Source organism: Capricornis sumatraensis, chromosome 12 (genome assembly GCF_032405125.1).
Source record: "Capricornis sumatraensis isolate serow.1 chromosome 12, serow.2, whole genome shotgun sequence".
Taxonomy (NCBI): domain Eukaryota; kingdom Metazoa; phylum Chordata; class Mammalia; order Artiodactyla; family Bovidae; genus Capricornis; species Capricornis sumatraensis.
The window spans coordinates 93,630,677-93,644,162 of NC_091080.1; the positions used below are offsets into that span (position 1 = coordinate 93,630,677).

Sequence of the window (13,486 nt, forward strand, 5' to 3'; positions counted from 1 at the left end):
AGAAATAAGCAGCACACGTTTGGCTGTAAAACCTGTGGCCTCTGAGTGGTCAAGGGCACTGCGTGGTCCGTCGTCGTCCTAGGGGCTGGGGGCAGGCGCACGGCCCTCCTGGGCTCTGACGGTGCCCTCTGCTCTCTCTGCTCACACTCAGTGAGGAGCTGGGAGAGTTCATGGAGCTGAAGGGCGCCAGCAGCCCGGGGATTCTCGTGCTGACCACCGGCCTCAGCAAGCCGTTCATGCGCCTGGACAAGTACCCCGCGCTGCTCAAGGAGCTGGAGAGACACATGGAGGTACGTCTGCCCCACTAGCCACACCAGGAGGAGCAGTCAGGAGCCAGCCCCGGAGAGGGTATTACCGCTGGCCTGTAACTCGGGAGAGTTTCTCAGGGACTTGTTGGTTGTGAAGTTGTTTCCTCATATCCCAGCTCTGTAGAGAGGCGTCTGCTTCAACCACTGCTGGCGGGGAGAGTTCCAGTAGCTGGAAAAGGTCCGTGGTGTGGAGGGGTCCCATCAGGAGCCTGTGCCTACAGTGTTAAGTGTATGAGTTATGGAGAAATAATAGGAAGAGAGTCAGCGGATGGTGTGCGCTTATCTCCTTTTCAGAACTCAGGCTGTGGGCCAGGCAGAGGTTGGGGCTCAGGCTGCTGGCTGAGTTAGGCTGTGGTGAGCCACTCCCCAGGGGCAGGCCGTCTGCTGCTGCGTCGCTCCCCTCTGCCCTTTGGTGCTGAGCAGCGGTGGTGGGATGGGCGGCGGTGGGCGAGGCTGGGCTGGCCTCCTCCTCCAGGGCAGAGTCCAGAAGACTGTTCACCGCTCCATGGTCCCCTCAGAGGCTAAGCAGAGGTGCTTCAGCTCCGGGACAGAGGGGCAGGCCCAAGCCAGCCTCCAGAGAGAGCCTGCTGAGGGGCAAGTGCTCATGATGGAAGCTCACAGTGTGTTTCTTTTATTCAAAGGATTATCACCCAGACAGACAAGATATTCAGAAATCCATGACCGCCTTCAAAAACCTTTCAGTAAGTGATAGAGTGTGTTACGGTTTTTTTCCTTCAGGCATTATTATGGCAAATGAATACAGGAAATTAGTTGTGAACTATAATTTGGGTTTATTCTGGAGAAATAAAAAATAAATAACATAGTTATTCCATGGCTGGTAAGCTTTCATGTGTTACGGCACTGTGGACACCGGAGAGGTGAAAGGATCAGTGTCTGCGTTTACACGGCACCGCGTAATGCTGCCGCGCACGTCAGCGATCTGGACCATGTCTGCAGTCTCATCCCAGCGTCGTGACTGGCGGGTGAAAGGAGTGCTGGGCCTCTCCCTTACCTGCTGTCGTGCTGTCTCAGTGCCTGCGTCTCTGGGGTGCGCGCCTTACTTACAGCACGAGCGGAACTCACCCTTTTCCCCTCTTCCAGGTCTCCTCTTCCGGCGCTCACTAGTAAAATCAGAGGATGTTTTTCTTGTCCAGTCCTCATTCCGTCTTCTAAAAGTGACAGGATTTGCTATGTTTTTCTCAACTAGTGTTTATCATTGTAGAGCTGTTGTGTTGTTGTGGGTCTCTCTTGACTTGATTCTGTACTCATGAAGTGAGCGAGCTGTTCACTAGCGTCTGTCTGCAGAAGCAGCCGGGGCCGCAGCAGTAGAGCCCGTCTCCCCTGACGCGCCTCCTGTGCCCCCAGGCCCAGTGTCAGGAGGTGCGGAAGAGGAAGGAGCTGGAGCTGCAGATCCTGACGGAGGCCATCCGCAGCTGGGAGGGTGACGACATCAAGACCCTGGGCAGCGTCGTCTACATGTCCCAGGTCCTGATCCAGTGTGCCGGCAGCGAGGTAGTGCCTCCAGCGTCCCCTGCACTTTTCCTGTGGGGGAGCCTCTCTCCAGGGCCCCTGCCGGGGCCACGGCTCCCCCGAGCCCCTTCCCTGCTGTGGGTGGCGTCTCTCCCTTGAGTCGCCTTCTAGATTCCTGGGCACCTTTGGGCTTCACCTATGGCCTTTCTGGGGCTCTTCTTAACCGATCGCAGCAAATGAGGTTTAATACATAAGCAGTGCTCGTCAGCCTTCCGTGTAAATTGGGCAGAGCTCACGGGGGGTGGCAGCAGCAGGCGTGTCGGGCTCTAGGTTGGTTAGTGCCAGGATCCGCCGGGGACCAGAGGCGGTCTCCCGGCTCTACCCTCCCCGCCTCCAACCTGAAGGGTCTGCCTGGTCTCCCTCTGCCACTGAAAGGTCACAAGTTCTTTTCTTCTGTTTTCTCTCAACCAAAGAAAAAATCTGTTTTTCTGACTCCTGCCTAATGAGGAGTTAATGGCAGAGCTAAACCCAGATTTTTAAAAGAGGTGTTCCGTGGGCTACTTGTGAGTCTTACAAATTTCTCATAATTTTGTTTCCATTTAATTTAAATTTGGTAGAAAGAAACACCTAAACATGAAGTGTGATATACTGTTTCATAAGGCCACATGTAAATATTTGTTCTCACCATTGTGAGTATGTGTAAATATGTGTTTTTAATATAGTTACTTGAATTTGTTCTTTTACATTAGGAAAAGAATGAAAGATATCTTCTACTCTTTCCAAATATTTTGCTAATGTTGTCTGCCAGTCCTAGGATGAGTGGTTTTATATATCAGGTAAACACATTTCAAATTTATTATATTTGTTTATTGTGGGCCTGAGAGCCGTTTTCAGGCTCATTTGGAGTTTTCATGTTAATACTGCGTGTGTCTGTCGTGTGCTGTGTGTAGTGTTGTACGTACAGTGTCATATTCGCATCTGTGCACACAGCCCCAGTCTGTGTGTTCTGACTTGACTGTGAAGCTAGGATCTTCCTGCTCATCCGGAGCAAGCGGAGAAGGGGCCTGGTCTCTGTGCAGCTGACCCTGAGGACCCAGAGTGCTGGGGCGCGGGCCAGCTGCCCGCCTCCAGGTCGCTCTGCTGCTCTCCTGTCACCAGGGCAGGCGGCCACTCTTCGGGCCGGCTTGGGGGGGCACGTGTGGCTGAGGTGGTCTGTGGGCCCCCACTGGACTCAGCAGTCACAGGCACACGCCTGGTGTGTTATTTAGCTTCTTTATTGCTCGTCACTTTCCTGATTTTCTCCGCGAGGATGTGAGGCTGCTTTAAGAAGAGATGCAAGGGCAGAGCCCTTCTGTTTCTGTCTGTCACGTGAGGTGCTGCCCTGCTCTCCTCCAGGGACCTGCCCAACCCGGGGATGAGCCCAGGTCTCCCGCGGTGCCGGCGGCCTCTTGACCGTCTGAGCCTCCGGGGAAGCTGATAAGTGCCTTAGGTTTTCTGTGTGTCTAGTACGGGCTTCTGGCAAAGTTGACTGCTTTGTTCCTGTGTGGTTATTGAAGCTGCAGCCCTTCCATCAATTCCTCAAGGCCTGGTCACCAGGAACCATTCCCGCAGAAATCACCCTGGGTTTGCTCCGAGTTGCATTTTTGCACGGGTGGCACACTATTTGTCTTGTCCCCAACTAGCGCTCTGCTGGGTCCTGAGTCCAGAGCGTTCACGGCGGCCTTGTACCTGCTCCGAAAGCTTAACAGCCCAGAGAGGAGTTGGCATCATGCACTTGTTCCAAAAGGAGCGCTTTAGGCGTGAGAAAGCAGATAGACATGGGCCAGCCCAGGAAAGGACCGCCTCCCAATCTGTAAGCCTGCGGTTGAGCACCTCCCCAAGCCAGCTGCTGCTGCTCTAAGTGAGCTCTGTCCTTTCTGGCCATGTACCCTGGCTTCGAAGCACCCCCCACCCCAAGGCCCAGGGCCCTGCGGTGACCTGTGCGGCTCTGGGGGCGTCCGGGGCGGCCTCAGGCCCCAGGGTGCTGGCGTCAGCGTGCCGCCGCCGGGCCCTGCTTCCCCCTGGGTGCGCTGTCTCAGGGGCTTCTCTCCGAGTGCTGAGACACCCAGTGCTCGCGTGTTAGTGTTCACTTCCGGCTTCGCCCCACATCCGGCCACCGCGAGCTCGTCCCGGCCTCCGCGGCTGTTGCTGCAGGTTAGTTGGGGACACGCAGCTGTGTTTCCCGTCAGGCTTCTCCGAGCTCTTGGTTAGCCCAGTGCTGTCGGCCCCTCGGCAGGGCGTCTGCAGTGCCCATGCCCGGCTGCAGGGCAGGCTTCTGCGCGCGGGCCCCGCTGCCCGTGGACCGGATGAGGCCTGTGGGGCTGAGGAGGTGGCTGGGCCCGTGTGGTGCTCTCGGCGCCCGGCCTCTGCCCGGGTGTCAGGAGTCCCGAGCCTTGTGGCCTCAGAGCCGCCCCCCTGCTCAGGGCCCTGCTCCTCGGGGCCCTGGCCCTGACCCGAGAGACGCTCCCTGCGGACTCGCTTGGCCTCCACAGCTCTGGTGGCTGTTATTCGAGGGGGTCGCTCCGCGGCCCAGTTCTGGTTCCGCTCCCTGCCTCACGCCCTCTGTCCCAGAGCGGGCGGGCTGGTGCTCTTCTCTGCGTTGTGGGCAGCGCTTGGCGCAGCTGCTGATGGACAGTCTGGTGGCGGATGGCCAGGCGCAGCCTCGCACAGTCCCTCCGGCTCCAGTCGCCTTTATTTGCCTTCAGCTGCGGAACTCGCCCCGTGTTTCTCTAAGGCACATCTCTGCTTCCTTTCTATAAACAGCATCATTTAAAATAGCCACCGTGGACCCTAGTTGTTGCTGTTTTTTTTTATCATGGTGTATAATGTTTCTGTGTCTTGCTGTTTATATTTAGAGTAACTCATCAGATGAAATGTTTTTGTTCTGGTTTGCAGCCCTGTACCTTTTTGCTGGCTCATTTCTTGGTTATAGTATTACAATTTCTTATTCAAGGTAGAGGTTTTTGTATTATATATGCCTTTGGTACAAACAAGAGAGTTTGCTTTACAAAGACAGTTCCTCTGTATTTTCTAAAATTGTTTAATATTTACTTTAATAACGGTACCTCCTTTACTAGAAAAGCACTGACTGTTTTTGTTGGGGGGTCTTTTTTAGGGAAAGCTACCAACGACCGGAATGACGGTCACAAAGCTTGAGGACAGTGAAAATCATAGGAACGCGTTTGAAATATCAGGTAATAGGCGCAGGCTCTGTGGGTGCCCTCTGTCCGGGTGCCGAGGCAGCGGCCCTCGTGTGCAGGCCCCACTGAGCCCCCGAGGGCTGCATGGACGTGCTGTGGGGCCTCCTTGGGGTGCACGTGTGTGTGCTCTGACGCCCTCCAGGCCGTGTCTGTCTCTTCCAGGGAGCATGATTGAGCGGATCTTGGTGTCCTGCAACAACCAGCAGGACCTTCACGAGTGGGTGGACCGCCTGCAGAAGCAGACGAAGGCCGCCTCAGCAGGAAACCCCAGCAGCAAGCCTCACTCGGTGCCGTCGCACACCGTAAGGGCCCCGCCCCGCCCCTGCCCGCAGACCCCAGGCCAGGAGAGCGCCGCTGGGCCTCGGGCCTCTCTGCAGACGTGTCCTCATCCCCTGTGGGCCGCGATTGCCTCACAGGGACCCACTTGTAAGCCAGGCCTGCCTGTCTGCCTCTTGAGAGTTCACACACACGCACACACACAGTTCACCGGTTAGGCACCCGCTTAGGCAGCTGCCCTGCCCAGGGTGGGCCGTGAACACTGCCTCAGGGCTTGTGAGGGTCTCTCCTGGGACTTCTCCCACATGGCTCACCCTGGGGTCGCTGCCCTTGGGCTTGAAGGGCCGTCCCAGGGACGGTGGGCATGGCATGGTGTACTGGTCACTGCTGCAGCCTCTTACTCCATTTCTCAGCAGTTTGGGGGAGAAGCTGTTCATTTGCTTCAGCTATCATTTTGAATGGTTTTGCCATGACAGCTTTTCCGTATTGTAAATGTACACTAGAGATGCTTAGCTTTCGTGGGGCTGAGTTTATCCCAAGGGCATAGGTGTGTACATGTGTGTCATCAACAGGGAGTGCCTTCTCACTCAGGTGGTAACAGCCTGGAACCAGCCTCTACAGACTCCCACCTCAGGGAGCCATGTGCCGGGACCCTGGCCTTTCTGGTCCCAGGGCAGCTGTGTGGTCATGGCAGAGTCCACTGCTTCTGTCCTCGAGCCCTAGGCCTTGGCTTGAGCCCAGGCTCCCCTTTAAGCCTGTGTTTCAAATAGTATTCATTTCTTCTGAATAATGACCTTACTCTGGTTTCCAGCTCACAGAACAACTCAACTTTTTTTCCTGTTAAGCATACCGTATTGTTTTGGGTTAATTCGAGGTCACCGGCTAATTTTGAATTGTTTAACGTTTTCTTATTTGTCAGTGTGATCGAATACTTTTGGAGTTTCTAGGAGCATAAACCGAATTAATAAGGTCCTTCTGAGAAATTAAATTTATGTAACCTTGTCTTGATTAAAGCTGATTTTTCTGAGGAAATGTTTTACCCAAGGGATTGGTAAAATTTTTCTTCAAAAAGACAGTAAATATTTTTTTTTGGTTTTTAAGCAATATGGTCTCTGTTGCAATTGTATTTTGCTTTTATAATATAAAAGCAACCGTTGACATGAATAGGCCTGACTGTGTCCCAGGAAAAAAATTTTTTTAACAAAAACAGGGATCAGGCTGTACTTTTGCTGGTGAGGTAATAATTATGCTCCCCCAGTCACATTCCCAGGGCAGAGAATGCCCATTCTTTTATAAAATCCTGATATCTGTGTTAAATGAAATGCCTTTTTTGCAAATGTGACTGCATGGCAGTTAAAGGCGGTTGATGGATTTCCGGGTCTGGACCCAGCAACCTGCTGCTTCCTGCCCTGAGCTCAGCAGGCCTCACGCAGGGTGTGGGGGACGCTCGGCCTGACGGCCAGCAACCTGAGCGTCTGGAGATTCAGGATGCACGCTAGCAAGTGGGCGCTGCTGTGCTGGGAGGGCTGGGCTGGCCTCGGGTCCTCTGGCGGTGAGCGCGCTCTGCTCTCTCCCTCTGCCCTGGCAGCTCCCCTCCCACTCCATCACACCGTCCAGCAAGCACGCGGACAGCAAGCCCGCGCCGCTGACGCCCGCCTACCACACGCTGCCCCACCCCTCCCACCATGGCACTCCACACACCACCATCAACTGGGGGCCCCTGGAGCCTCCGAAGACCCCTAAGCCCTGGAGCCTGAGCTGCCTGCGACCAGCACCCCCTCTGCGGCCCTCGGCTGCCCTCTGCTACAAGGAGGTGAGCCCTAGTGAGTGTGGAAATGTGACAGCCCCGTGTTTGTGTCTGTGACGTGGAGCCGATGAGCCTCTTCAGAATGGAAGGCTCTGCCTTCTCTCCCTTGTTGCCCTTCCTGTGCTCCAGAGCCCCAGAGTCCTGGGGAGACCCCCTCTGTGCCCATCACAGGGAGAGGGACAGGCTCGGGGCACTGTTTGCGCTTTGAGGAAGCCGGTTGACGAGTGTGGTGATTGCACGAGCGCGCTTGAGTGTGAGCCGAGTTCAGTTACTCTGGTGTGGTTGTGGCCATGAGTGTGGGGGGTGTGGCTCGGGCGGTGGGCTGGGTGGGATGTGGGTGTGGCTGTGAGCATGGTGGGTGGGACAATGAGCTTGGTGGGCGGGGCCTGTTTGTGAGCCTGGTGAAGCGCTTTTGCGCCGGTTTGCATCTCAGCGAGGCTACATTTGCCGAAGGACCTGGGCAGACCCTGCCTCCATCCTTGCTGGAGGAATTTTACGGTACATAGGGGAGTACAACATAAATTACAGTTAATCCTGTATGGGTTTTGTTAGTGAACTTCGGTTCTTATGACATGTTTCTTCCTGGTGGCCCATTTTGGCATCCTCGCTGCCTAGCTCAGTGTTGCGGAGTGCAGCCACGCCCTGCTGCGGGTTCTTACAGGGGAGGGGGAGTAGGGTAGAGGAGAGAGAGGCTTGGCAGGTGTGGCCGTGGACATGTCCAGTGTGCTGGGCACACAGGCCGCCTGGTCACAGAGCAGGCGCCCTGGGGCAAGGCCGGCACTCAGCGCCGCCTGCGGGCGCTGCTCCCGGGCGTCCCTCCGCCCCCTGTGCCTCAGGATGCCTGCTGCGTTCACTTCTTCGGGACTGCTGATCTGCTGCGTTTCCAAACGCTCTGGAAGTTTTCACTTTCACAGATTTTGGAGAGACACCTTTGGAACGCAGACTGTTCTTTCGGTGCTTGTCAGCCTGATCCCTCCCATAGCCTGAGTCCCCTTCTCAGCCTCAGACTGGCCTCGTGAGGTTCAGCGGCGGCGAATGTGACTCAGTGATGCACAAGTTAGCCTCTCTGACACTGGGGTTCAGTTCGTGCTTGACAGTCAAAACCTTGCCGGCCGCGTGGGCTGCTTTTGCTGCTCCTCTCCCGCCCCGCTGAGCGTCCAGATGTGCTGTGGACGGAGGGACAGTCTCTGGGCTGTGAACATAGCTCTGCCAGCGGAGGGGGCGCCAGTGTGCTGCCCGTGGGCTGATTCTGTTCCATTTTCTTCTCCCTGTTTCCCTCACCTTTCATTTAGAAATCGACAGTGTCCTCCTGTCTTTATGGTTGGCTGTAGCAGGGGGGTCTGCCCTAGAGTGGGCAGCGCACGTGGCTCCCTGCACAGGCGTCAGCCCGCTGCCCTCTCTTCTCCACACTGCCGGCTGCCGCACCTCCCAGGGCGTGGTCCCGGTGGTCCCGGTGGTCCCGGCGCCGGCGGGTCCAGGTGGAGGAGGGCCGTCAGAGCCTGTGCCTCAGGATGTCAGCGCTCCGCAGCTGGCAGAGCGTGGTCAGCGTTTGCGGGACGGGCGCTGGAGTATTCCCGGCTTCCCCCTCCACCGCGGCCGTGCCTGCCCACCAGATCTGGGGTCTGCCAGCCTTTTCCTCTCCTTCCCCAGGACCTGAGCAAGAGTCCCAAGACCATGAAGAAGCTGCTGCCCAAGCGCAAGCCGGAGAGGAAGCCCTCGGACGAGGAGTTCGCTCTGAGAAAAAGTGAGCGCCTGGGAGGACACACCCGGCTCTTGGTGGAGGGGGGGTGGGAGGCGGGGCCTCGGGTGGGGAGGCGCGGTCTCAAGGGTGAGGGTGGGGACGGGGCTTTCCAGAACCGCAGAGGGGAGCCAGTGCCCAGCCTCCGGTCTGCTCTCGAGGACGTCCGAGTGGGGCAGCACAGCCCCCTCCGTGCCGGCCGCATCAGCTGCGCTGGCAGCATCCCCTGTGAGCGTGCCCCTGCTGTGGACACTGACTCCCAGCGGATCCTGCAGGGAGTTAAACATTGTTCTCACAGAAACCTGTTACACGACTGGTCCAGTTGGTGACATGGAGGTCAGTTTCTTGGTGGCTCCTAAGCCCTCTGTGTAATGCTGACTCTTAGGAGGGAGCACCTGGCCTGCCTTGCGTGTGTTTATCTTGATATCATGAGATGCTGTCCAAACATTTTTGGTACGGCTTATAAGTGGCTCAGTCCTTCATTCTAACCATTTTAAAAAAATTAGTTGAGCCTTTAAAAATATATATCGAATATTCTAGAAAATATATAAAAATTTAGAACAATAGCAGAAATTAACTATACAGCTGTATGAAGCACGCGGGGTGTGAGGGCTGCCCAGCACCAGCAGCATCAGACACTGTTGCTCCGCCGGCTCCATCCTCCACCAGGTGGCCCCCTGGTGCAGGTGAGGCCAGTCTGGAGGGGCCCCAGCTCAGGCCAAGCTCTGGAGCCATGCCTGCACTCTCTGGGCTACACTCCGTCAATTTCCGGATTAACTCTCTGGTGGGAATCTGTGGGTCAGGGAAGCGCTTGTAAATAGGGTCAAATGGCCTTTCAGGGGCTGCTCCTGTCTTCTCTGTCTCCCGCATGTGGGTGCAGGAAGTTCTTTCTGATACCTGCATCCACACGGAGAATCGTGGTTTCCGATTTTCTCAGGTGATATGTGAAAACACCATCCCTAGTTTTAATTTTCACTTCTTTTCTTGGTGACGATGAACATTCTTCTTTCTGTGACTCTTGGGAATTGTTTCTGCTTCTTTTTTCATGTTCAGGGTTGGGGGGGTACTCTTTTTCCAATGGATTAGTAAGACAATATATATGTATAAGTATATATATACGCACACACAGACCTATAGATACGTGTGTATATATGTGTGTGTGTGTATATATGTGTGTGTGTATATATGTTTGGGTATTAGCTCTTTGCCAGATATGTTGTAGATGAAAAATAGAAGTAAACGTCCTTTGGAATATAACTATTCTGTGAATATCCAGAAATGTTTATCCGGCTCCAAATCCAGGGGAGGGGCCGTCAGCACTGCTGACTGAGTGGCTGGCCTGGCTGTGCTGGTGACTCGGGCGGTGATGGCCGTGTGTCCCTCACAGGCACGGCTGCGCTGGAGGAGGATGCCCAGATCCTGAAGGTCATCGAGGCTTACTGCACCAGCGCCAAGACGCGGCAGACGCTCAACTCAAGTAAGTGGTGCCGGAGCCCGCTGTCACTCTGCTGGTTCCTGTAGCCTAGAATCACGCCCCAAAGGACGCGGCTGTGGCCCTGTGCAGGCTCTTGGCGTGACCCCTGGTGAGGGTGCTTCTGCGGCCTGGCCCGCGTCCCTCAGTCGTGAGAAGGGGTCTGAGCGGTCAGTGACGCGGCCCTGCTGGGAAACCTTGGCGTGAAGGGCGCTGCCAGGTGTAGAAGCTCTGGGGCCTGGAGAGGACGGCTGTGACAGGACACCACAGTGCGCTCTCAGTTCAGTTGGTCAAGCTGCCTAAACCCCTGGTGTGGAAGTGGTTTGAGGGAAGAGTTTCTGAGAATTATTGTCAAAAACACAAGCCTAGAGTAAGAGTTGTTTTTTGTTTCTGTTTTTTAATAGCAACTCACCGCCCCCACCCCCCCAAATGGTTGCATTTAGAGTTTTTGCTGTAGACGCCAGGGAGTTTACTGGGTAAATTTCCTACCTTTCAGTGTACCTGCATCTTACTTACAATGTCTTATATGAAAGCATCTTAATCCGGTGTGTGAACAGGAAAAAAGTGGATTCTTTTTCCCCAAATTCCTGAGCATTTGAGAGTTGGAGTGGAGGGTAGATATAGTCAGGATGTGGTCTGTTCAGGAGGAAAAGGGGCTGAGCTTCCCCCGCCTTGGACTGGATGTCATTAATTCTGGCGTGAAAACCGGCTTTTATTAGATGCTGTGTTTCTGGTTCCCTTCTCCTTCTCGACTTTGGTGAACTGCCCGTCACCTCATCTGTATCACCTGCAGTGTAACGTGGCAGTTCCAAGCCGTGTCACGTCTGTTGTAAAAAAAAAATGCTGGAAAGAAAAGGTGGAAAAGGAACTGTTGAGTGCTTTAACTTAGCTTTTGTTCAAGGTGACTGCAGGTGTGAGGCTAGGGCCAACAGGATTAGCCCTGGGTACAGCTGCAGGTGATCCGGAACTTTCTTTCTGGCTCGTAGTTTACACGTCCCGCCTGTGATGTTGGGACGTCTGGTCTGCACCGCGTCTGGTGAGAACGCCTGTCCGTAGTGACCGGTGCCCAGAGCAGGTGAGGAAGAGCCGGGTGTGCGTGTGGAGGGAGTCTGCAGGTGACGGGGCTGTAGTCTGCAAGCGCAGACCATCGTCCCTGAGGACAGGACGGCTTCCTATTTGAGACTGTATTTTGGGTAATAGGCTATATGTGCCTGTAGTGTTTTGGGTTTTGAGTTTGAGATTTTTAAAAAGTTACTCGTCTCCACATCAGCTGTGTGAAGTGCGGCTTCAGCTCAGCATCCCAGGTGAACAGACCTGGTGGCGAGCCTTGTGTTTCTGTGTGGGTCTCGTTTCTCCCCCGGGGACGGGGCCCTGGCGTGTATAGGTCTCGCCACGCTGCCTGTGTGTCCACTTCTGCTGTGCGGGCAGACCACTGAACGTTTGTTTTTAATCGATGTTACGGCCTAACTGCCCTGAGGCCTGGGACTGGCCTTCATGCAGGGTTGTCAGGGACAGGTGGCTCGGGAGTTGTGTCCCTCGTGCCGGCTGGGTGGTGCGCTGCGGAGCCTGGAGACGGCAGGTGGGGCGGCTCTGTCCCCGTGGAGCAGAGATCGTGGGCGTGCGTGCCCCGCCTGGGCTCCGTCGGGTGCGGCGCGCCTGGGTGCTGGACGCCCGCATCGCCCACACGGCCTGTGCACTGCCGCCCTCCCGGCCGGGCCCGCCGCTCACGGCTCCCCGCGCGTCGGGGAGGGTCAGCATGAGGGTTGATGGCACCCGGCCAGATGTGTCTTCCTGTGTGACCACTCCCCTGGATGCGTATGGGTGGCGCTCCTGTGGGTAGGTGCTCCGGGCTGGAGGCCTGCGTGCTCTGCAGGGTGGGGAGCGGGGGCGGGGCCCGTACCACCCCGTCTCCGCCGGAAGTTCTCGCAGTCGTTACAGTTGCACAAGGTAAGTTTAGACCCCCATCGGTAAGGTGACTTCTAGTCTGGCAGAGAGGTAGCTGAAGGAGTAAGTCAGAAATCCTTGGGAAGTATTTTACGTTCGGTATATGCATGTTAACCCCATGAATGATTCCTTTTACAAATAATGTCCTAAATGAGATCATTCGTCAATCGAATGTGTAGCAGAATTGCTTATTTGTCATATGTCTTTAGAATTTTCTTGTGATTGTGGGCTTATTTCGTAAAAGATTTCATAAGTGAGGGCCTAGTAGCAGCAAGCTTAAAAAGGAGCAGTTTGGGAATGGCATCGTGATGTGGGGTTACTTAAATAACCATCGATCCAGCTGTGTTCTGTGGGCTGTGCTAGTCAGTCAGTCAGTGATGGAACCCAGCCGTAGGTGAGGAGGATCGAGCGTTGCTGCCGTGTTCTAACACTCTTTTCTCTCTCCCTTCTCTTCCCGTCACCTTCTGCGTTTGTTTCCTGTCTTGGTTGTGGCTCTTCCTGCCTCTTCCTGCTCGCCCCTCCTCCGCCTGCCCCTCCTCCCCCGCCCTCCCCCACCCCCCACCCGTCTTAGCATGGCAAGGCACTGACCTGATGCATAATCACGTCTTGGCTGACGACGACCAGTCAAGTCTAGACTCCCTGGGTCGTCGCAGCAGCCTCTCCCGTGTGGAGCCTTCAGACTTCTCGGAAGACTCTGACTATGACAGTATATGGACAGCCCATAGTTACAGGATGGGTTCTACATCTCGTAAGAGCTGTTGCTCATATATCTCTCACCAGAACTAACGCACTTCTCAGCTTTTCTTAACAATGCTTGTTGTACTGCAGCCTGCTTTTCTTAGATGTTTTCTTGCTGTTTCTTGTCTCTCTTATGTGATATTTTAACAACTTTGGGGAGCATTTCTGATATTTCCCATTGTATTTTGTGGGGCTTACTGGCCACGTGAAGTGTCCACTCAAGCGACTGACTCTGGAAAGCGGTGGTGTGTCCACAAGCTACACCGAGGGTCCTCTGTCCATGGGCAGTGGTGGTCTTACAGCCCCACGTGACACGGTTAGGGTTTTTATTCTCAGTGTAGCGACTGTCTTGTTTCGTTTTAGATACAGCTGTATGAACACTTTTGTATTTTATACCGAAACCACACAGGTTTGTGATCTAAGTGCCAGCGACGTGGAGGAGACTCTGGCCTTCCGTACAGGGACGTAATTGTGTGGGTGTGCGGGACGCGCCAG

The 13,486-nt window shown here is 55.1% G+C and overlaps 1 protein-coding gene across 6 annotated transcripts in view; it reads left to right on the forward strand.

Moving 5' to 3' along the window:
* ARHGEF7 (Rho guanine nucleotide exchange factor 7) overlaps positions 1 to 13,486 on the forward strand; it is a 101,040-nt gene that overhangs the window by 77,261 nt on the left and 10,293 nt on the right. For 3 of the 6 annotated variants that reach the window (XM_068984523.1, XM_068984525.1, XM_068984524.1), the window contains 10 exons: positions 152 to 290; positions 950 to 1,009; positions 1,674 to 1,820; positions 2,528 to 2,614; positions 4,933 to 5,011; positions 5,180 to 5,319; positions 6,882 to 7,106; positions 8,751 to 8,844; positions 10,226 to 10,315; positions 12,825 to 13,039. In XM_068984523.1, coding sequence (XP_068840624.1) covers positions 152 to 290; positions 950 to 1,009; positions 1,674 to 1,820; positions 2,528 to 2,614; positions 4,933 to 5,011; positions 5,180 to 5,319; positions 6,882 to 7,106; positions 8,751 to 8,844; positions 10,226 to 10,315; positions 12,825 to 13,039 — 1,276 coding nt within the window. Of the gene's footprint in view, positions 1 to 151; positions 291 to 949; positions 1,010 to 1,673; positions 1,821 to 2,527; positions 2,615 to 4,932; positions 5,012 to 5,179; positions 5,320 to 6,881; positions 7,107 to 8,750; positions 8,845 to 10,225; positions 10,316 to 12,824; positions 13,040 to 13,486 lie in introns of those variants that run through there. The other 3 variants (XM_068984521.1, XM_068984526.1, XM_068984522.1) reach the window with 2 other exon arrangements.